This window comes from Nicotiana attenuata, chromosome 10 (assembly GCF_001879085.1).
Source record: "Nicotiana attenuata strain UT chromosome 10, NIATTr2, whole genome shotgun sequence".
NCBI classification, from domain to species: domain Eukaryota; kingdom Viridiplantae; phylum Streptophyta; class Magnoliopsida; order Solanales; family Solanaceae; genus Nicotiana; species Nicotiana attenuata.
In genome coordinates, this window is record NC_031998.1 from 42,294,405 (window position 1) to 42,317,961 (window position 23,557).

Below are 23,557 nucleotides of genomic sequence, written 5' to 3' on the forward strand. Positions count from 1 at the left end.
ACAAGGCATCCCGTGTACACGCAGAGTCCAAGGGAGGGCCGCATCCTAAGGGTGTGATATAGACAGACTACTCTAATGCATTAGTTAATGGTTCACTTGTAAAAATGTGTTAATAGATTTGGAGCACCAGCAATCTTTTGTTATTAAGCAAAAAGAAGGCAAAAACAAAATGAGGAACACTTCAATTCACATAGTCTAACTTTCAGCTGCTTAATTATTATCATAATACACACCATCATGGGAAATTATGTCAACTTTCCTTCCCCACAACTTTAAGCAATACAAGCAATTGAAGTAAGTAATATGACACACCTCCTATGGTAGCATATTGTAACTTTTCAGGGCCTTCTACTGCTGGAAAATCGCTATCAGAAGCACGAGTAAATCCACCAACTAACCACGCCAAATTCTTGTATTCTCCCTTATGTAACTTTGAAATAGCCATCAATGACCTACGGATGCAGCCATAAAGTTCAGACTTGTCCAATATATATCTGAAACTAATGCACACTGGCAAAACTTCTAGCCTTATGTAGTTGAACAATTGAGCATACTTAAATTATACTGCAAACAGAAATAGAGTACATGTCAATCAATTAACTATGCATCAATCAAAAACCCAATGTGGTCCCATAGGTGGGGTCTGGGGAAGGTAGTGTGTACGCAAACTTTACCCCTACCTTGTGAAGGCAAAGAGGTTGTTTCTGATAGACCCTCGGTTCAAGCAATCAATTAACTATGCCTCAATTATCAATCGATTATACATCGATTACTAATCGACTCTCGGCCTGTATGTATAGGTGAATTTTTTTTTCAAAAAATGTGTATATACAGCATTGATTCTGAATCAACAAACATTAAATTGTAAATTCTTCTATGCTGATCCAGCCTAAACAATGTCCTGCTAACTAAACAGCAAACAATGCACACCCCTATTATGCAACTCTGGGCACGGCCATTTCCCTGGACTCTGCGTGAATGCGGGATGTTTTGGGCACCGAGCTGCCCTATTCAAATATGGTAAACTTTCAAAAATCCAAATTGGAAGAAGCTAAATTACATTACGGCGACAGGCTGCTTCAGAAAATAAATGCAGGTGTATCCACTTCCTTGAACACCTATTATAGTATTTCTACAGAATTTAAAAAGAATACTACAACATTTACACATATGTAAGAGATGTCAGCACTGTATTTAATCCTAGGTCCGATTCAGGTCATCAGCCTATAAATTGATGAATGAAAGCAATAGCTTGATGAATTGATCTTATCTTCTCTACGATGACAATGTAAAATCGTAAAAAAAAATTAAAAAATTTACACAAACAAATTACCTAAATATAACTACAGATAACTTGCTATAACAGGTAAAAAAATGTTGTTACTATAAAAACTCCTTGTACTGTCATTGTATATAACTTAAATCCTGATTAATGAGGATACTTACCTGAGTCCTTCCCCACAAGCCACAAGGACCTTAGCATTATCCTTATCAGGAATTTGCTGTTCAACTTGCTTAACAAAATCATCGTTAATCACTGTAAAATTCTGGCCAGTCCAAGCCCCAATATAACCAAAATGAACCCATTTCTTCAACAAAGTAATGGGACTATTATCCATGTCCTTTACAAAAAGTGGCACGTGTAACGAACCTGAAACACATGCTTTAGCTCTTTCCCATTCTGGCCTAATGTCAAGCAAAATATAACCTTCATCTTCAATGGCTGCAGCTGCTTCTTTTGGTAATATGGGACGGACTTTACCTGATTGTATTAGTTGTTGTCCGTTGACGGAAACTGCATTAATTCTAAGAATTGTTGAGCGTTGAGAGGCAGTAGAAAAAGATGGAATTTGGAGCTGTTTGTTATACTTTAAAATGGAGTATTGTAGTTGAATTAATGCCATTTTCTTTTTCACTTCCTTTCTTTTGCAGTTCACAGTCTGCACCTTATCGTGAAAGAACTTGTTTTGGACTTACCTTATCATGTTTTGATTTTTTGTTTTTGTTTATCAAATTCTTTCATCTATCTATATCTAATTATTATAAAAGCACTAATGTTTCACACTAAATATTGAACGACCAAAATATTCCTAAAATATTAGTAGACTTTTATGCCCTTTAGAAGATAAATTATTTGTTCAATAAAATAGTTTCATGTTAGGACAAAACTGTAACATTCAAAATCTATTCCTAATATGTATTTGAACGGAATCTAAAACCTATCAAGTGTCCTAGCTATGGTTGAAGTTTGAAAGTCATACTAATCCTACGCAGAGAAGAACAGTGTAAACCGATGACTATCACCTTTTTTATTGGAGTGGTTTGGGTGGCAAAAGGCGATGCATTCTGCTTTTAGCATTTGACAAGAGAAAAGTTGTTATATCGTACAATATAATGTAATTTACTTGTACAGTTCTCATTATATCTGCTCCTAAATATTTTATTAGTCTTGATTTTGTCCATGACAACAGTAATTACTATGAAGAAGCACACCCAAATATGCTAACAATAAACGAATTTCTCCATACGTGTTAGTTGTCAACTTTATTACGCCATATAAATTTTGCAATCTATAATTCACGAAGGATACACGTGCAGGGCACGTACATAGAGACTAGTTATTATAAAAGCATGAATACAATATCGGTTTACAAAAATAACCTTATAATATTAAACATAATAACTCATAATAAAAGGACATAACCGGAATTCAAGATATTAGCCTTATAATCCTATTAGTTTTAGGACATAATATTACATGTTAGTTATCCTACATGGTTACCTTTAAGAATTCTATTAATAACGAACAGTAGAGTCAATATTAGATACATTTCAATCCTTTCTATAGTATAAAACATTTCATCTCACTTAAAAGCTAAACTCCCAATTTAATTAATAGTGGTTGAAATTTTATCTGATATTAATATTATTTATTTTGAATAATAATTTGTTTTTGGAATACATAAAGTCGGTCAGTGCACCATGCACATGAAAAAGAAAAAACATAGCCTTATAATAATTTGAATGTATACTTAATATTTATCTTAGTCCTTAGACCCTTTAGTTGAACTACACAAATATCAATTTTCTATTTCTCTCACCATTATATGTACTTCTTTTTGTAGTTACACATTTATTTATGATCCGAGTGCCATCGATATTTTGGCGTGAAAACTTACCAATGGTAGAGAAAAATAAGACACGGCAACAAAGAAGCTTAGTCCTAATCCAACTTCTTTTTTGTCCTAATTTTATATGTTGACCTTAAAGTATTAACTATAATTTTTTTGAGATTTTTTCTTTCCTATACCAAATATGAAACCTTATTACCAAAAATGTGCATAGTTTCTAATTTACCCGCCATGTCCACATTTTTTCTACAGTTATTATACCAATCATTAAATACTAATTAATAGTAGCTGAATCTTCCTAATTTGTCGAGCTAAAATTGAGGAACAGAATATTCTAAAAAGATTTGGCGTAAATCAGATCAAATCATATTCTTCCAGATATTCCTATTTAGGCGCGCTACAATTATGGAAGTAAATATTCTTCCAGATATTTTCCACCATTGATAGCCATTAAAAAGATTGAAAGCTTTGAATTCAAATTTGGGTTTTCAAAAATCATTATTTGTTTGGATTAGGTGTTGTTGAAAATAATCGGGAATATGGTTTGGAGTTTATATCTCAATTTTGAGGGGTATTGGTGAAGATTAGACTTGGTTTTGACTGAATTTCAGATTGAAACTCGAAGAAGAAGAAAAGGAAGAAGACATATTTCCAGAAATTGTAGATAAATTGTAGAATTGTAGATAAATTGTAGGTTGGGAAGACTAAAACTTCTACAAATCTTCATAAAAAACGCAATTATGTCGAAAATGCCAATTATGCTACAATTGAAATGAGAATTGTGATATTAAAATTCAATGTATCCAATTTGTAGATATCTTGTAGATAAATTGTAGATTATTTGTATTCTGATTGTAGATGCATTGTTTTCTGTTTTCACAAATCCAAAACGACTAAAACTTCTACAAAATCTTCTGCAAAAAACAGCTTACAATTTATCTACAATTTTTCTACAGTTTATCTATAATTTATCTACAATTTATCTACAATTTCTGCAATATGTCTTCTTCTTCTTCTTCTTCTTCTTCTTCTTCTTCTTCTTCTTCTTCTTCTTCTTCGAGTTTCAATCTGAATTTCAGTCAAAACCAAGTCTAATCTTCACCAAAACCCCTCAAAATTGAGATATAAACTCCAAAACATATTCTCAATTATTTTCAACAACACCCTATCAAAATAAATAATGATTTTTGAAAATCCAAATTTGAATTCAAAGCTTTTTAATGGTTGTCAATGGTGGAATTGCTGCTCTCTTGTCTCTTTGAAGGTTTGTTCTTCTTCATTGAGAAAATTTGAAGCTGAAGGTAAATGTGTGTATGAACTTTGAAGATTTGACTTCAATTTTGATGAACTTTGTTGTTATTCATTGATGAAATTCAACTGGAATAAAATGGGGAACCAACTTTGTTGAAGGGTTTTTTCAATTTTCTGTGAATTTAGAGATAGAATTTGGTTTCAGAAGATGAAAAATGGTAAAAAGAACGTGGGTATAGGTAAAACGTGGGTGGGACTGAGGGGTTAGGAGAAAGAAACGTGCAGATTCCTTTAATTAAGGAGTAAAAAATGTACAATTAATTATACCCTTAATTAATTATGGTATAAAAGTAATAATTTGGTATACTAAGTGTAATTAAGTCAAACCTTAAATATTGAGGGTAATAAGGTTTCCTATGTGGCATAGGAATGTAAGAATCTCATTTTTTTTTCGTACAGAATTTTCTAATGGACTTTGAGTACGTGTTGGACAAAATTGTAACTTTGAAACCTGTTCCTAATATGAAATTGCATAGAATTGTAATACCAATCAATTACTATCCTCTAACCTATTGTGGTAAAAATTAAATTATTTCTTCAATACAATACACAAAAATCGTAAACTAAACAGATTCATCTTAAAAGTCAAATAACTCCAGGGTACAGTTGTCATCAAAATTAATTCACTTTTTAGTTTGTTTTGTCCGTATATTTTATCCATGATTTGTTTTATATTTGTTCAGGTTTGTTTTAGAACAAAGACTAAAAAGTCATGTGAAGTCCAAGTTAAAATATCTAATCACTGAATCTACTTTTTTCCCTTTTTACAAGAATAGTTATATATTACCAATATAGATGATTCTTATGAAATTAATTTTATTAAATATTCGTACATATTATTAATAAAAATTTAATAGACAAAGTTTTATTAATTTTAAAATCTTAAATATTAAAAAAGTTTAACATAAAAGGTTATAGTCCAAAAATAGGTTATTACAGTTATATCCCTTCCCATAAAGTGTTTTAATTTAATATTTAGGTCTATTTTAGTCTACCAATATTGTATTCATACTTTTACAATAATAATAATAATAATAAATATAATATAATAATATATAATATAATATAATATAATATACGCTCTCCTTTTTCTACATTGATTTGGAAGGCTTAATAAAATTAATTTCATAAGAATCCTCAATATTGGTAATACATTACCAATCTATAATATTCAATACCAAGAAAAGGTCAAAGAAATTCTAAACGAACTGCATAAAGCGTTGAAATTGAGAAGAAAATCCCCACGATAATTGATCTCGCCCAACTATGCCTTATAAAAGGACACGCGGACGTTGCAAATATAACCTGAGTATTTAAGCCCAGAGTCGAATCCACAGAGAATTAACCTATCAATTACTTTTGTTGGATTTATTAAATTCTTTATAATCAACTTCCCCAAACGTTGTAAACAATAGTTGATGGTATTTCTAATGACTAAGACTGAAAGTAAATAAACAGTTGTAAACTAAATATGCTTGGGTTGTAAACAATAATGAGAAGGTTCTAAGGTAGTGATTTCCCCTATTGATGGAATCCCTTCCGGTTATGTTTCATATAGATTCACCAAACCATCTTTATCAATCATGAGCACTCTTTTTACCGTAAATCTCTCCCGAGTAATCGCGATAATTTACTAGACGCACTCTCCCGAGATACGCTAGCTGACTTTGTTTATTATAGCTCACTTTAGATTGCACCCAAGGCTTCGTTATCCCTAATCCCGCCTTTAAACCCGCGGTTATAGATCCCTCTTATACTTTGGGAGTGGTATTGTTCAACAATTACCTAAATATGCACTCTCTTCCGAGTTATGCACAGCTAATTGAGGATCCTGTCAATTAACTACAACGAACACGTAGTTGAACAAATAAAGATTAACTGGCAAACTATATTAACATAATCAAGAAGTTCATCCTTCAATAGGTCCCATCAAAACCTTATACTAAAGTATTTAGCTACTCATAACAATGTAAGGATAAACTACGAAAATATTCATAATCGAAAAATAGCAAGAAAAAGAAGAGATAAAGAACTATGATGTTTTTGGGTGATCTCTCACACTTGTGTATCTTGCAAAAGTATTCTCCAAAACAAGTCTGCCCTAATGTGGCCGAATTTCTACTTCTTATAAGGGTTTTACACCAAGTTTTCCCGACTTGACACTTTAGTCCCTGACTTTTCCGCGTTCTGCCGCGGTCCCACTGCGGTTACGCCAGGACCGCGGCCAGAATGGTCCTCTGAATCTTTGGTAATGTTCTGCCGCGGTCCTGCCGCGGTTACGGTCTAACCGCGGCAGGCCAGGTTCAGCTCTGGTTTTGTCCCTTCGCTTGGTGCAATTTGTGGGTATTGTATGATTGGCCTCCTTTTCTCCGTAATTGATCCCAAAAGTGCTCCACCAACTTCTTTCATTGGATATAGCCTGCAAAGCATGAAAAGCACTAATCAGAGCATTTGGGTTATCGCTTTTTACCATAAAGCTATACAAAAATATGGTTTTTTAGGGTCTAATTATAGTCTAATTCACCTATTATCAATAATATACTATTATGTTATATTTGAACTGCTTTCCTACTCAAATAATAAATTTTTAATTATTAATTTTTTGTATACTATATAAAAATATACCAAATTGTTAAAGAACAACTAATTTTTTTTTAAGAATATAAACGTGTGAGAAAAGAAAGAAAAAGGTTGGTAAGAGTCAATACCACTAATATAATATTAATAGACCAAAATAGCTTTAAAAGATTAAATGAAAGAACTCATAGGGAAAGGGCATAACTGCAATAACCTATTTTTTGGACTACAATATTATCCATGCTAATTTTTAATATTAAAAATTTTAAAATTAATAAAATTTTGTCTATTAAATTTTTATTAAAAATATATAGGAAGGTTTAATAATATCAATTTCATTAGAACCCTCAGTATTGGCAATACATTACCACTTCATAATGTCCAGTACCAAGAAAAAATAAAAATAATATTAAATGAACTGCATAAAGAGTTGAAATTGAGGAAAAACGTATCCCCACGATAATATATTTTTATATTATATTTGAACTATTTTCCTACTCAAAATATTTTTTTTTAATCAAATTTTCGTGTAATACTGAAAAATACCCAATTATTAAACAATAACTAAGAAAATTTAAGAATATAAATGTGTGAAAAAGAGAAAAAAAAAGTTGGTAAGAGTCAATATCACTAATGATTCTACAAACATAAAGATCAAAAGTGAAATATCATATCAATCTTTTACTTTTTCAAAATAAAAATTTATGATGGATAAATTATAATTAAGATTAAATATTCAAAATAAGAGATGAACTAAAATTAAGATCTGAATCAACATAGAACAAATTATTTTTTATGTTAAAATTAAATAATTAGATCTTTTAATTAATTATTTAGCAAGAGAATCCGATTCAATTATTTTTTGAATTCATCATATGAGTAAAATTCTTATTCAAGTTTTAAAAAAAATCTTGGGATACACAATTTTATTTCATAAAAAGAGCGTTAGAGATTTAAAAAACTTGAACACAAAGTAAAAAGGTTAGTATAACTAAGAATTAAAATGCTATACAAGTATCTGAGGAAGTACAATCAAAGCTAAATCCTAAACAAGAACAAGCTTTCAAGACAATAGTATAAAGAGTCGGCTCTGGTATAGCGAGATTATTCTTTATAGATGCCTCAAACGGAATTAAAATAATATTTCTATATCATGCATTACTTGCAAATATCATATCAAGAGACATGATAATGTTTGCAATAATAGCAAGGGGCGTACCAACAAAGATTTTATTGTGAGGTCACCCACTGTAGATTTGATATAACTCTTCAAATAAATTAAATAACCATCACAAATATATCAAAGCAGATCAATGATGCTAAATTTATTAGGTAAGTAAAATTGATGATATGGGATGAAGCATTTATGGCTAAGTGTCAAAGGATCGAAACAATTGTCTGGAGTTCTAGAGATATATGGGATATTAATGAAGCATTTGGTGAAAATTAATGGTTTGGGAGGTGATTTCTGTCAAGTACTACCAGTAGTTCCAAAATCGACAAAGGCGGAGACTGTAAAAGCTAGCTTGCCAAAGTTATACTTCTGGCCACAAATGAAAAAGATTCAACTGACAAGAAATATAAAGTAAGAACAGATTCGGTATTCAGTGTCTTCTTGCTTCGTGTCATAAACGAAGAAGAGCATCCAATAAAAGATGATTTGGTTCTTCCTGAATACTTGGTTTTCAACCCCAATGATAATAGTATTGCATTAATAAGATAATTATATTTCTATCAATAGATCAAAACACAATTTGTGCAAATCGCATGCTAGAATTAAAAAGCAACGTTAGCTAGCAGAAATGAATATGTTGATCAACTAAATAAAAGGTTGGTTGCAAAAATTTATAGTAAAAACAAAATATTTTTCAGTTTTTTACTCAACAGAAAATAATACCAATAATTACTACCAATACTTAAATACTTTAATGTCAAATGACCTTCTACCATACATGTTTGTTGCCAAGTTTATTATTTCTTACGTATGTTAGTGCCATTGTATATATAATAGACTAAGTTAAAATTGATCTTCCATTATATATAGGTTGATTTTGAAAATATGTCTGTCATGCTACTGAAAAACTTAGATAAGCTGAATAACTTTTGTAATAACACACAGATGGTATATAGAATTTTTGACAATAACGTCATACATGAAAAATTTATGATATTGGTCAATGTGCTTCTAAGTATATTCTTATCCCTGAATTCAACTTTGGTCTTCCGGATCTAAGGAATATCTTTTTAAATTTGTGTGAAATTAATTTTAGTATGTTTATGTTTTACAAATATAATAAATAAAGTACAAGGACAAACATCCTAAATATTGAACTATATTTACCGCAGTATGTTTCTTGCACGAACAATTGTATGTTACACTTTCAAGAGGGATATCAAGATCGACAACCAGAGTTCTGGTTAAGGCAGAGCAACTAAATCATTAGGAGGAAACATACACACACAAAAATTTCGTCCACAAAGAAGTGTTCAGTAAGATACCATCATATTAAATACTTTTAAACTATACTCCCTCCGGTTCACTTTAATATTAATATGGTTAATTACATTATTAATTAATATTAAAAGTGAATTCCTTAATAATATTTTTCAGCATTTAGATGATTATTTTATTATTATATATAAAATTTCTTTCATTAATTAAATTTTACTATTCCTTCATATAAATAAATATTTAAACCATCACGTGCCATTATTAACGTGCAACGCACGTTCATAGATACTAGTTTAATAAAACAGAGAGATGAATGAGACAAATAGAAGGCTCAGAATAAATGAGTTTGAGTTTGGGAGGGCCAGAATAGAGTCCATTAAAAATAATTATTTAAATAAAGATATTTTATAATATACATGATATATTCTTGAAATTTATGCTCAATTATATTATATATATTCCATGCACGACTTAACATAGCTTATTTTACCCTATACAGATAGTCCCCCTGCTTTCCGGTGACATAACTTTGTGTCGTCGGAAAGTTGGTTGAAACATAATAATATAATTGAGCATAATTTCAAGAATATATAATGTATATTATAAAAATACCTTTAATTAAATAATTATTTTTATATTACGTGCATGGAATATATATTTTACAACCTTTATTTTCTTTCATTCTGAACTGTGTAAATAAAAATTTTGAATTTTTATTGTTAATACTAAAAAGTTTAAAAAAATAAAAAGAAGATAAATATTTATAGTTTAGAGAGTAAAATAGGTATTTGGAAGTCCAAAATTTGAAAAATCTAGTTGAGTGACCTTCTGAGTGTAATAGGCATAGTTTAGTGACTTTGTTGTTACAAACGAAAGAAAAGTGACTTTAGGAGATAATTTGGTAGTTGAGTGACCATTTGAGTAATTGGCTCGCTAGAATATATACTTTTCTGCCCCGTTACATTGCGAAATCTTTATTGTAAAGAGTACAACATGCGATACGAAAAGTACAAGTGAGCCACTAAAAACACATAAATAATCCTCTTAATCTTTTTTTTTTTTAAAATTACCTAGCAACCCTCCCTTGATTTCTCTTTTTTCTTTCTTAAATTCTTTCACTTAATAAAACAGAGAGATAGAATAAGACAAATAGAAGACTCAGAATAATAAGCCTGTTTGACCAAGTCGTAACTCAGAATAATAAGCTTATTTTAAAAAGTATTTTTTTCTCAAAAGTACCTTTGGTGAGAGACAGTTTATATTTGACTAATTAATTTAACAAGCACTTCTGAATAGTAATTAATGTTTGTCAAGCTTTAAAAAACTGTCTCCAAGTTTATTTTTCTCAAATGTACTTTGCAAAAAATTACTTTTGGAGAGAAACTATTTTTTTGTACTTCTCCAAAACTGCTTCTGCTTCTACTTAAAAATATATTTTCTTCTTCTAAAAGCTTGACCAAACACTTTAACTATGAAAAAAAAAGTATTTTTTTGGTTGAAAAAAAATACTTTTAACTTTGGAGAAGACAGGCTATAAATGACTTTGAGTTTAGGAGGGCCAGCATATGGACTTCCGCCCCGTTACATTGCGCATCTTTATTGTAAAGAGTACAACATGCAATTCGAAAAGTACAAGTGAACAACTAAACACATAAATAATCCTCTTAATCTTTCTTTTTTTTAAAAGGGAAACTTACACAAATGTCCCAAACAAATCTCAACTTACCAACCTCTAGCCATTAATCATAGACTTACCAAAACTAGCCAACAAAAATTGAAAAACCAAATAATAGGGTTCTTTCTCTCAAAGATCACATGCAAAAATCACCTTCCATATTTTTAAGCGTGATTAGCAACACTAGATACAAGACCGAAAGGAAATTTTATGGATGCGGTAGCAAATAAGGTGATGAAATACAAAAAATATACAATATTCCAAAAATCTAAACAAAAAAGGAACTTTTTCAATGGGTATAGTTGAAATTCATTGAAAATATATAGATAAGTCAATATACAAAATTTGAGGAGGATTGAAGGTTATTTGGATTGGTTTTGTATCAAAATTCGTAATTAAATCGAGTTCAAAAAAGTCTTCTGCCACACATGTATCAAACGTGTATCACGCATGTATCTCACACACAGGTATACATGGATATACATGTGATACACAATAGATACAAATATGATACATATGTGATACACAAATGATACACAATGTGATACACATATCATATTTTTCATGTTCAGTTTTTACGGAATTTTCAATTCAAACCACCTCAAAGCTTCACCAAATCATCCCAAAACTGATATTCAAGCTCCTTAAGTTGTGCCCATCTATTCTAATAACACCCACTCAAAACAAAGTAAACATTTGATATTGTTTTGCTACAAATAGCTAATTGGCTAATTTGGCTAATATTAGTAATATTTTATCAACTGGCCAATTTTTGTAATGAGCTACCTATAAATGGACATAGCTGGTAATTTTTCTTTTTTAAAACCTGCAACCCTCCCTTAATTATTATTTTTGAATTGGCAATGTAAAAATTAATAATTTAGAGATTGTAATATAAGAATTATTTCTGATAGGATAGCTAGTCTGGTGTGAATATACCGAGTATAATTTATTGCATTTTACTTTCTAAAAAAATAAATATGTGTTGCGGAGGAAAAAGAAGATATAATGTCACGACCCAATTTAGGATCATGATCGGCACTTAGGAGCAAGTGCCCCTAAGTAAGCCTCATCGATATGTTACAGAAAAACGGACAGGATTTTTCTTGTTTTTTGACTATCCAAAAAAAAAAATCTGCCTCAAAACCAACAACCAAACATCCTAATATCAATCCAACCAACAATAGCTTTATCAATTACCACAACAAGTCTCAACTATTAATAATTCACCTACTAACAGCCAGAAATATTAATTTATCTCCAAATTCGATAAGAAAGTGCAATACTCATCATAAGCCTATAAAAACGAAAGAATACTCATGACACTAAAAGAATAACTATAGAGCGACTCTAAGAGTTCAAAGAAAATGTGATAACAATAAATAAACTCTTCGCCCACGCAAACAAGTGAGGGGCTCACCACGAACTATCAACTCGTGTACTCTAATCAACGAAATTCTTGCTTGCGTCAACAGCGGTCTGAAAAAAATAGCGGAGAGTGAGTCGCTAGTGTAGTGGTGGAAAAAAGACATGACACGTGGACTATCAATAAGGTGACAGGGCATGGTACGTGGAACATCGATATAGTGACAAGTGGGCATTCTTAATAAGATGAGTTAAAGAATGTGGAAAAGGTACAGGAGAAACACCCACGGAGTTATACTGAGAAAAAAGTCGGGCCTGACAGTTGTAAAAGGGGAAATAAGAACTAAATGAATAAAGGTTGTAAAGAAGGGAAGATACACGAACCTGTCACAAAAAAGGAAGGGAAATCGGTACAGTTACAAGAAGTCTTTAGCCATAAATATTTTCGTTACAGTTGTATATGGTAACAGGCAATCAAGGCAATTCATACCATTAGTGAGCCTGAATTAAGTAAGGGAACCGTTATAATTGGATGCTCCTATATAAGGACTGAAATCTCATTTGTAATATCATCAGACAATTATTAAAATTTATGCAATCATTCTTTACTTTATTCTCAAAGTTCTAAATCGTAATTTTAGGAGTGATTACCAATCTAGTTCATATTTTTTTGTCAATTATTTCCATTCCTTGATTTATTCTTCAAATTGTTGGGAAAGTGAAGTAAATCTTGGTTATCAGTAACCCGATTTCTTTTAGATATTGACTTTGACCGAGAAATCTTTTTTGGGTTAAACAAAGTGGTTCCGTTATCGGAAATCTGATAATCTGTTCACTTTCCAAACTCTATTTTTTAACAACCAAGTATGTCCACCGTTAACGACAAAAACCAGCTGAACCAGCAAAGTAAAACTCCACCACACCACACACCTACAGGCTCCCTCAATAATCCCGTGGAAGTTCACCTGAAATGTCTGCTTCGTGCGATGATGATCAGCAGGGAGACGACCAAACCGTGGAGCAGGATGCTCTAAAGCAATTGATTGCGGAACACATGAACAGTGCACTATAGGATTTTTCCAGAGGATTACCCAATGCGGCGCAAACTCCTCCCCAATTAATACAACAACTTTGAAGAACCTGCGTTTAGGGCTTGATAATTCTGGAAGTGGAGAAATTCCCAATGAATCTCGTGATGGAGGGTCAGGTTTACCAAATAATTCTAATTTACAAAGTTTAGTGCTAACTTTGCTGAAACAGTTGAAGGAGCAAAACGATCGTATAGAGCAAATACCTGGCGTGCCTCCCGTGATCAAATGTGTGGATATTGACAAGTATTCACAAGAACCCTGGAAGCCAAGTGCAACACCTTTACCGATTCCCAAAAAGTTTAAAATGTCTGATATTCCCAAATATGATGGAACAACTGACTCTCGAGATCACGTAACTACGTTCACTATCGGCGTGAAAGGATATGATTTAACCAAGCAGGAAATCGAGTCACTTTTGGTTAAAAAGTTTGGTGAAACACTCACAAAAAGAGCGTTAACATGGTATTCTCTTTTACCTGAAAATTCTATTGATTCTTTTGCTGAGCTTGTGGATTCATTTATAAAAGCACATTCGGGAGCTCAAAAAGTTGAAAAAAGGATAGAAGACATCTTTAAGGTTAAACAAGGGAGTACAGAATTGCTTAGGGATTTCGTAGATAGATTCTAGCAGGAGAGGCTGATGTTGCCTCGGGTACCTGATACCTGGGCGGCTATGGCATTTGCGAGAAACTTGAACGAGAAAAGTTTAGAAGCCACGAGGAGGTTGAAAGAAAGTTTGCGAGAATTTCCCGCAACAACTTAGAACGATGTGTACAATAGGTACAATATGAAGCTGCGGATAGAAAAAGATACGGTCGCACAGCCAAGGGCCAATGAAAGACCATGTTTGAGACGTTAAGAATTCGAAAAGAGGTCCAGCAAAAACAGGTACGAGCTGTCATGACCCAAAATCCACTAAGGGTCGTGATGGCGCCGGACACCACTATCAGGCAAGCCAACCAAATACTTAATTAAATTCTCGTTTTAATACTCTTGAAATCTATGATTTTCCTTCAAATTTATCAATTTAAAAAGATAATTGTCTCAAATCAAATTAAATGATAAGCGATTGATACAAAGTACTTTATAACCATCCCAAAACCTGGTGTCACAAGTGCATGAGCAATTTCTAAGAAATTGAATAAAGTACAACAGCTGTCCGGAACACAAATTGGACAGAAAGTAAATAAAACTCTAAGAGAGACTACACTAGATGCGGGTCGCCTCGAGGAAATACAACTCGCTTAGTCTCCGGGTCGTCCGTGCTGCTACGCCCAATAGGCCAGTAGAAGTACCTGTACCTGTGCAACAAAATGCACAGCAAGTGTAGTATGAGTACGAAAACAACGTGTGCTCAGTAAGTATCCCGCCTAATCTCGAAGAAGTAGAGACGAGATGGCAACTTCGACACTTACTAAAGGTCCAGTAATAATATTATTAATGCGATGAGACACGGATTTATTAAGAACAACAGTAAAATTCAAATGAGTCACTAAACAAGTGAAAGTTCCTTTTTATTTAAAGTCTCCGGATTCATAATCCATTAATTAACAATTATCTCAAGTCGGGAGAGCCAATAAATCTCAAGGGAAGCAATACAAGCATGCGCAATTCATGCCGAGGTCGTACGGCCCGATCGAACAGAAATGTAAACTGTGCACTGCCGAGGGTCGAGCGGCACGAACCATAGATGCATCTATTACCTCGCTCGCGAATCACACATGCGACGCGGTCAAATTTAACTAAACAATCACCCTGCTCGCAAATCATACATGCGACGCAGGTACACATAGAAATACATGCTCAAACAGCAAATTAAGAATTTATCGGGGAACATTTATCAGAATAAAAGCCAATTCTCTTTTAATGATTTAAGAAAATGAAGTTTAATCCTCTTAGAAATTCATTTAACAATTCGATAAGATTTAAGAAAATCAACTGTCAACAAGATCACAGATATTCCAAGTATAGCATGCTTTTTGGGTCCTAGACTACCCGGACTTACACATATTAGTATCTACGCACAGACTCTCGTCACCTCGTGCGTACGTGGCCCCCACAAATAGGAGCACATAACCAATTATTCCACCTATGGGACAATTCCCTCTTACAAAGTTAGAAAGGAGACTCACCTCGCTCCGAAGATCCATAACCGGCATTCCACGCCCTTCCGAAGACTCGAATCGATGCTAAATGCTCCAAAGCTAGCCAATAATTACGCAAATCCATTAATATATGCTCAGTTACTCATTACAATCTAATTTATAACAATTTCTAACCCCGGTCGAAAAGTTGAAAAAAACGCCCTCGGGCCCATGTGCCCGGATTTCCAAAATTTTCGAAGAATAAGTTTACCCATAGCCTCACGAACTCAAATATATAGTTTACTCTCAATTTCATACCCAAAATCGTGGCCAAATTCCAAGAATATCAATTTTCTAGGTTTTCCTCAAACCCCCAAACTTCTACCAATTTACATGCTAAAATCCATACATAATCGATATATTTAACTCAAGATAAGTGGGATTAGCTTACTTTGTCGTTGATGATAAAAAAACCCCACTTGAAGCTCTCCAAAATCGTCCACACCCAATGAAAAATGGGGGAAAATACCAACCTCCGATTTTAAAAGAACCTTCTGCCTCCAGCACTTCCGCACCTGCGGTCACACGACCACTTCTGCGGTTCCGCAGGTGCGGTCCCTGTACCGCTCCTGCGGTTTCTCTCCAGGCTGCCCTTTCCGCTTTTGGGCCTCAGCACCCACAGGTGCGGTCCCGCTTCGCGGCGAGATGACCGCATCTGCGGTCCCAGCTCTCCCCCGCCAATACCGCATCTGCTACCACAGGGCCGCTTCTGCGGCTCCGCACCTGCGGCCCAAGTCTCGCAGGTGCGGTTATACCAGCAACCAGCAACTTCAGCCTTTCAAAAATTCCATTTTTGATCAGTTAACCACTCGGAATCCACCCGAGGCCCCCGGGACCCCAACCAATCATACCAACCAGTCCCAAAACACATTACGAACTTTCTCGAGGCCTCAAATCATATCAAACAACGCTAAAACCACGAGTCGACCTCCAATCCAAGCTTTATGAACTTTAGAATTTCAAACTTCTACTTTCGATGTTTAAACCAATCAAATCACGTCCGATTGACTTCAAATTTTGCACACAAGTCATATTCGACTTTACGGATCTACTCCAACTTCCGGAATCGGATTTCGACCCCGATATCAAAAAGTCCACCTCTGGTCAAACTTCTCAAAAACCTTCAAATTTCTATCTTTAGCCAAATGACTCCAAAATGACCCACAGATCTCTGAATTTACTTCCGATCGCGCTCCCAACACCATAATCACCATACGGAGCTACTCCCAGACTCGAATTCCCAAATGGACGTCGATAACACTGAAATGCACTTCAACCCAAACTTATAAAATTTCTTCCAAAATAGGCGCCAAAACGCTCCCGGGTCATCCAAAACCCAATCCGGGCGTACGCCCAAGTCCTAAATCATCATTCGAACCTGTTGGAGCCTTCGAATCCCAATTCCGAGGTCGTTTACTCAAAAATCCAATCCTAGTTGATTTTTTCAACTTAAAGCTTTCGAAATGAAAATTCTCCTTCCGAATCAACCCCGAACTTCCCGAAATTCAATTCCGACCACGCGTACAATTCGTAATACCTAAAATGGAGCTGCTCATGGCCTCAAACTGCTGAACTACACGCTAGGGCTCAAAACAATCGGTCGGGCCGTTACACGAGCCGTACATGGGACCTGCAGGGCGAGACTCTCTATCTAAACAGGAGAATGCACGATTTGATTCAAGATCAAGACAAAAAGATATGAGTTCTTCATCCAAGTTCAAAAATGAGCGGGATGCCCACAGCAATGATTCCAATACGCAAGCAAGAATAGGGGATTAAAACTTCAACATCAACACCTCCGAATGAATGGTTGTTTTAAGAGGTATGAGGGATAAGGTGCGTCGGCCAAAAGAAATGAGATCAAATCCGAACAAAAGATTTCTAGTGAGAGTTTCATAATGATCATGGCCATAAAATAGCAGATTATAGGATTTTTCAAGGAGAGGTCGAACATTTATTGAAGCAGCACTATCTTACTGATCTGTTTAGTAAGAAAGGGAGACAATCATACATGAAGAACAAACAGGAACCTCCAAAACCTCCATCACCAAAAAGAACAGTCAACATTATAACTGGAGGAGATGAGGTTAATAGAGTAACATATACAGCCGCGAAAAAGACATCAAAAGTCACTATCACTCACGAAAAGCGAGTTCGGCAAGTCTATGATGGTGACGGTATAACATTCGATGATGAAGACGCGGACGGCTTGATGATTCCTCACAACGATGTACTGGTAATATCATTGTTTGTACATGAAAATAATGTAAAATGAGTTTTGGTCGATCCAGGTAGCTTAGTGAACATCATTTTACTTAGGGTGGTGAATGAAATGCAAGCTAATGATAAGGTCATACCAAAAGCACGGTGCTTGTCTGGGTTTGATAATTCAAGTGTTGTTACGAAAGGGGAAGTTGTACTTACCACATTTGCAAAAGGGGTCGTCAAGGATACAAAGTTCCAGGTGATAGATGCGGACATGGCCTATAATATAATTCTGGGAAGACCATGTATTCATGATATGGACGTTGTCCCATCCACATTGCATCAAGTTATCAAATTTCCTTCATAGTAGGGAATCCGTCGAATTCATGGAGATCAACAAGCTTCACAAAGTATCAACTCAGTGGTGATCGCGAGCACGGTAGCCAATGATGCATATGCAAAATAGCAATTACAGAATTCAGTTGAGGACACTGCTGCGAAAACCTCAAATGAAGACACGTAAGGACAGACTGATGTCGACTCGAGACCCAATGTCATTCAAGAGCTAGAGGAAAATGAGAACATTAAAACAACTATCGAGGAGCTCGAAGCTATAATATTATTTGTCTAGTGGATAGACAGAAAATTTTACATCGGAGCAAATTTGAGCCCAAAAATGAAAGGTAAGTGAATTGAATTTTTACGTGCTAACGCAGATTGCTTTTCTTGGTCGCACTCAGATATGACAGGTATACCACCGGAGGTGATGACTCACAAGTTGAATGAGGATCCATTATACCCACCTGTCAAGCAGAAGAAAAGGAAGTAAGGATCCTTCAAAAATCAAGTGATCGAGGATGAGGTACAAAAGCTCTTAAAAATTGGTTCAATACGAGAGGTAAAGTACCCTGACTGGTTAGCTAATACCGTTGTGGTTCTAAAAAAGAATGGAAAATGGTGAGTTTGCGTAGACTATGCTGATTTAAATAAGGCTTGTCCTAAAGATTCATTTCCTTTACCGTATATAGATCAGTTAATTGATTCTACTACAGTTCATGAACTTTTAAGTTTTTTTTTTATGCATATTCAGGATATAACCAAATAAAAATGGACCCTCTGATGAAGAAAAAACTTTGTTTATCACAGACAGGGGGACTTATTATTACAAAGTCATGCCATTTGACTTGAAAAATGCTAGAGCCACATATCAAAGATTGGTGACAAAAATATTTCAAGAACATCTGGGAAAAGCCATGGAAGTCCACCTAGACGATATGTTGGTCAAGTCAACACAGGCGGGGGATCATTTTCAACACTTGCTAGAAACCTTTGAGATTCTCCCCAAGTATAATATGAAGTTAAACCCGAAATAATGTTCTTTTGGCGTGGCTTCAAGTAAGTTTTTAGGTTTTCTTGTTTCTAACAGAGGTATTGAAGTGAATACCGCATAGATCATAGCTATTGAGGAAATACCAGATATACTCACGAGCAAGAAAGAAGTGCAAAGATTAACATGCAGGATAGCAGCTCTGGGAAGATTTATATCAAAGTCATCAGAGAAAAGTCTTAAATTCTTTTCATTTCTGAAAAAGCAAAATCAATTTGAATGGACTGACGAGTGCCAACAAGCTCTCAAGGACCTAAAGTCGTATCTATCAAATCCGCGTTTGTTGGCCAAACCAAAAGACGGTGAAAGATTGCTCATTTACCTCGTTCTGTCAGAAGTAGCGGTAAGTGCGTTGTTGGTACGAGAAGATAAAGGTAAACAATCTATAATTTATTATGTTAGTAAGTTTTTACTAGATGTTGAGGCACGGTATCTGCACCTAGAAAAGCTTGCTACATTAATTGTTGCATCTAGGAAGTTACGACCTTACTTTGAATGTCATCATATTTCTGTTATAACTGCTTTCCCCCCTAAGAAACATACTGCATAAACAGGAATTATCAGGTAGATTAGCTAAATGGGCAATAGAACTCAGTGAGTGTGATATCATATATCAGCCTAGAACTGCAATAAAATCGTAGGTGTTAGCAGATTTTGTAGTGAATTTTAGCACGAAATAAGTTCCTGAGGCAGAGAAGGAACTACAGGTGTTTACTGGAGCTAATCCGGGGACTTGGACCCTATTTACTCACCGTTCCTAATATGTTAAAGGAGCAGGTTTAGGAATTGTTTTAATTCCACCCTCAGGTGAAGTCATAAGACAAGCAATAAAATGTTATCCCACACTAACAATGAGGCAGAGTATGAAGTTGTGATTGTATGCTTGGAATTCGCACGAACACTTGGTATCGAACAAATTGTGATCAAAAGTGACTCGCAACTGGTGGTTAATCAAATGCAGGGGACTTGCATGGCAAGAGAGACGCGAATACAGCAATACCTGGAAAAGGTACGAGAATTGCTTAGACAATTTCAGACATGGAAAGCCGTGCAAATACCTAGGGAGGAAAATGCAGAAGCAGACATGTTGGCAAATCTCCCATCTGTCGCGGATGTAACAAATGTAGAAAATGCCATTGTGATACATTTGTTTCATTTAGCACTCAATCAAACCAAGAGTGAGGTAAATTCCAATAATTTAACTTGGGATTGGAGAAATAAATTTGTGAACTTTTTGCAGTATGGTATCTTTCCTGAAGATAAGAAGAAATCACAATTGCTACGGCTGAAAGCTTCCTGGTACTGCTTAATTTGTGAAAATTTGTATCGTAAAATGTTTGGTGGACTTTTAACACGGTGCCTCGGACCATCACAAACGGAGTACGTAATGAGAGAAGTACATGAGGGGAACTGCGGCAATCACGTCGGGAGAAGATCGTTGGTGGAAACATTAATAAGGGCAGGATATTACTGGCCAAAAATGGAAGAAGAAGCAGAAAAACTTTGTAGCCATGTGCAAATGTCAACGATATGCCAATAACATGCACCGACCGGCAGAGCTGTTGCATTTAGTTATTTCACCATGGCCATTCATGAAATGGGGCATGGACATCGTAGGGCCATTGCCTCACGCTAAAGGAAAGGTACCGTTTTTATTAGTTTTAACAGATTATTTCTCAAATGGGTAGAAGCAGGTGCGAGAAAAAGAAGTTAGGAATTTCATTTGGCAAAATATTATGTGCCGATTTGGAATTCCAAAGGAGATTGTATGTGACAATGGACCACAATTCATAGGCGCGAAAACCACATAATTCTTCCAAAGTTGGCAGATTAAACGAATTACTCTCGTACCTTATCACCTGCGGACAATGGACAAGCTGAATCGACAAATAAGGTTATCATCAATAACTGAAAGAAAAGACTGGAAGAATCAAAAGTCAAATGGCCAGAGATATTACCAGGGGTGCTATGGGCTTACCGAACAACAACAAAAATTAGTATGGGTGAGACTCCATTTTCACTTATATACGGAGCAGAAGCTTTGATTCCAGTGGAGATAGGTGAACCAAGTACGAGGTACACGCATGCCACTAAAGCAGCAAATAAGAAAGAGCTACGGGTAAATTTAGATTTGTTAGAAGAAAGGATAGAAGCAATATTAATTCGAATGGCAGCTCGAAAACAGATGATTGAACGATATTATAACAGGAAAGCCAATTAGAGGTATTTCAAGATTGGGGACTTCGTCCTCAAAAAGGTGTTCCGGTCAACAAAAGCGGGCAAATGCAGAAAAATTAAGTTCAAATTGGGAAGGCCCATACAGGGTTCGAGGCATCGCTGGAAAAGGAGCATACGAGTTGGAAACCATGGATGGCAAGGTATTGCCGTCGAACTGGAATGCTGTCCATTTGAATAAGTATTACTTCTAAATGAGTGTTGGCCCAAGATCAGTTGAAGTTTTGAAGAATGACAAACGAACTCAGTGAAGGACCAGGTTCATCTAAGGAGACACAGTTGTTATGGCCCATACACATGAGATGCACGTGAAGAAGATAAGTCCTTGAGATCAAGCAGCAATATCTTGATGAATATCTTCTGAACTGATCGAAAAGATTGCATATAGGATAAGGAGTTGAAGTCTCCTTATGAAAAGAGAATTACATCCGGATCAAGAATATGTATTAGGAGTTAGAGTTGTTCTTGGACTCGAATTGTCAAAGGATCCACAATTCGAGTTCTTATCAAACTCTGATTACTAACTCTATAAATATAACGATTGTTCTCTTTTACAGGTGTATGCACATAAGCAGAAGTTAAGCATATTTGAGAGCAAAAAGATCAAGTCTGATTTGCAAGCAACATATGCGAGATAGAAGTGTGCACGTCTGAAGCTACATGAACTAAGATAGAAGAACCAGTTTCATCATTGTGTTTATTCTAAGTCTAGTTCAATTGTAGTAGGTTTTCATATTGTACCTTTCAGCTTTCTTAGAAGCAATTGTATTAGGTACTCTGAGTATTCAAGTTAGAGTTAACTTGAAAGTGTCGCAACAGTTGAGGCTGTGTGCTACACTGGGATTAGAGTTAATCCTTAGGTTTACAAAGAGTTTTGTAAATGCAGTTTTTGGCTCAGCGATTTTAGTGGAGTTTGAGAAAATCCTACTGAGTAGTAGGTCGTGGTTTTTTCACCTTTTGAGCCAGGTGTTTTCCACGTATAAATCTCTGTGCACTTTACTTTCAGTATTTATTATTCCGCAAACTGCTATAGTTAGAACACTTAGAAGAACCAGGTTCTTCTAACGCGATAATTAGGTACCACACAAATCACCCCCCCTCTTGTGTGGTATTGATGTTTATAACAACACAATGGATTCACCAACTAAAGAACACAATGAACACATGTTATGGAGGTGTAAAGAGAAAGTAAACATTTGTTACGAGCTGGACATTTTTCTGCTATATTAGCTCCCAACTGCAATACACGACCATGCCACGAGCAACCACAATACTAGGACAAGGTGAGCTTCCTACTGCGGAATGTCCCAAGTGGACACGAAAGTTATGGAGACACAATATCTTCCTATGACGGGGATGTGAGGATCCCCAAATTTTCAGAGAGACTTTATGCACACGGTGACCATTTCGATTGACATGCACTCACGTGATAGGTGATAAGATATGCTCTTATGTTACTAGGCAGTGAGAAGCTTTCATGATGATATTCGCAAGAGAGTAGATTGACTGTTCAAACATATAATCCATATACATAACTGAGTAAAACAGTGGCTCGAGAAGGATCACAATGTTGGGATGCTTTGCATGGAACTTGACACCGCATAGGTAAAATTTACGACAGTGCATGTATAGGCTCAAGCGAATAGATTTTGTATATTTAAATAAAAGATTCTGTAAGAAATTCATCGGATATAGTCCCTTGGTGAGAATTTAGGAAAAACAAGTGGGAAGTATCAGTCCTAGAGTTGTAACTCAATTCAAGGGCATAATTATAGAACTTAATTCAACAAGAATGTAAATAAGAGAATTCATAATAGAGTATATTCACGAATAGTGCGTCTCGTCCAAAGAGTTGATACACACAGTGTTTTGTTATTCAACATCTTGTTAAGACCATGTTTATGAGAACTCTTCACTATGGGTGTACATACACAATGAGTAGAAATTTTCATTTGACTCACTTAACGATGTTAGGTTGATAGGG

At 34.9% G+C, this 23,557-nt stretch overlaps 1 protein-coding gene across 2 annotated transcripts; it reads right to left on the reverse strand.

The window, feature by feature from the left end:
• On the reverse strand, positions 118–1,992 carry LOC109233921 (rhodanese-like domain-containing protein 10). 2 transcript variants are annotated; one of them, XM_019399768.1, is made up of 2 exons: positions 1,447–1,992; positions 118–452 (listed from the first exon to the last, which is right to left on the reverse strand). In XM_019399768.1, the coding sequence occupies exons 1-2, from the start codon at positions 1,902–1,904 to the stop codon at positions 251–253; spliced, it is 660 nt and encodes a 219-aa protein (XP_019255313.1). In that variant the 5' UTR covers positions 1,905–1,992; the 3' UTR covers positions 118–250. The 2 variants fall into 2 exon arrangements, with proteins under 2 accessions (XP_019255313.1, XP_019255314.1); XM_019399769.1 differs by lacking the exon at positions 118–452 and adding an exon at positions 467–564.

What these genes read in the sequence shown, in the direction of transcription:
- LOC109233921 (XM_019399768.1), bottom strand. Translation starts at nt 1,904, where the DNA reads ATGGCATTAATTCAACTACAATACTCCATTTTAAAGTATAACAAACAG. An exon ending in GCTTGTGGGGAAGGACTCAG is followed by an intron (nt 453 to 1,446) that starts GTAAGTATCCTC and finishes CTGCATCCGTAG; the next exon opens with GTCATTGATGGCTATTTCAA.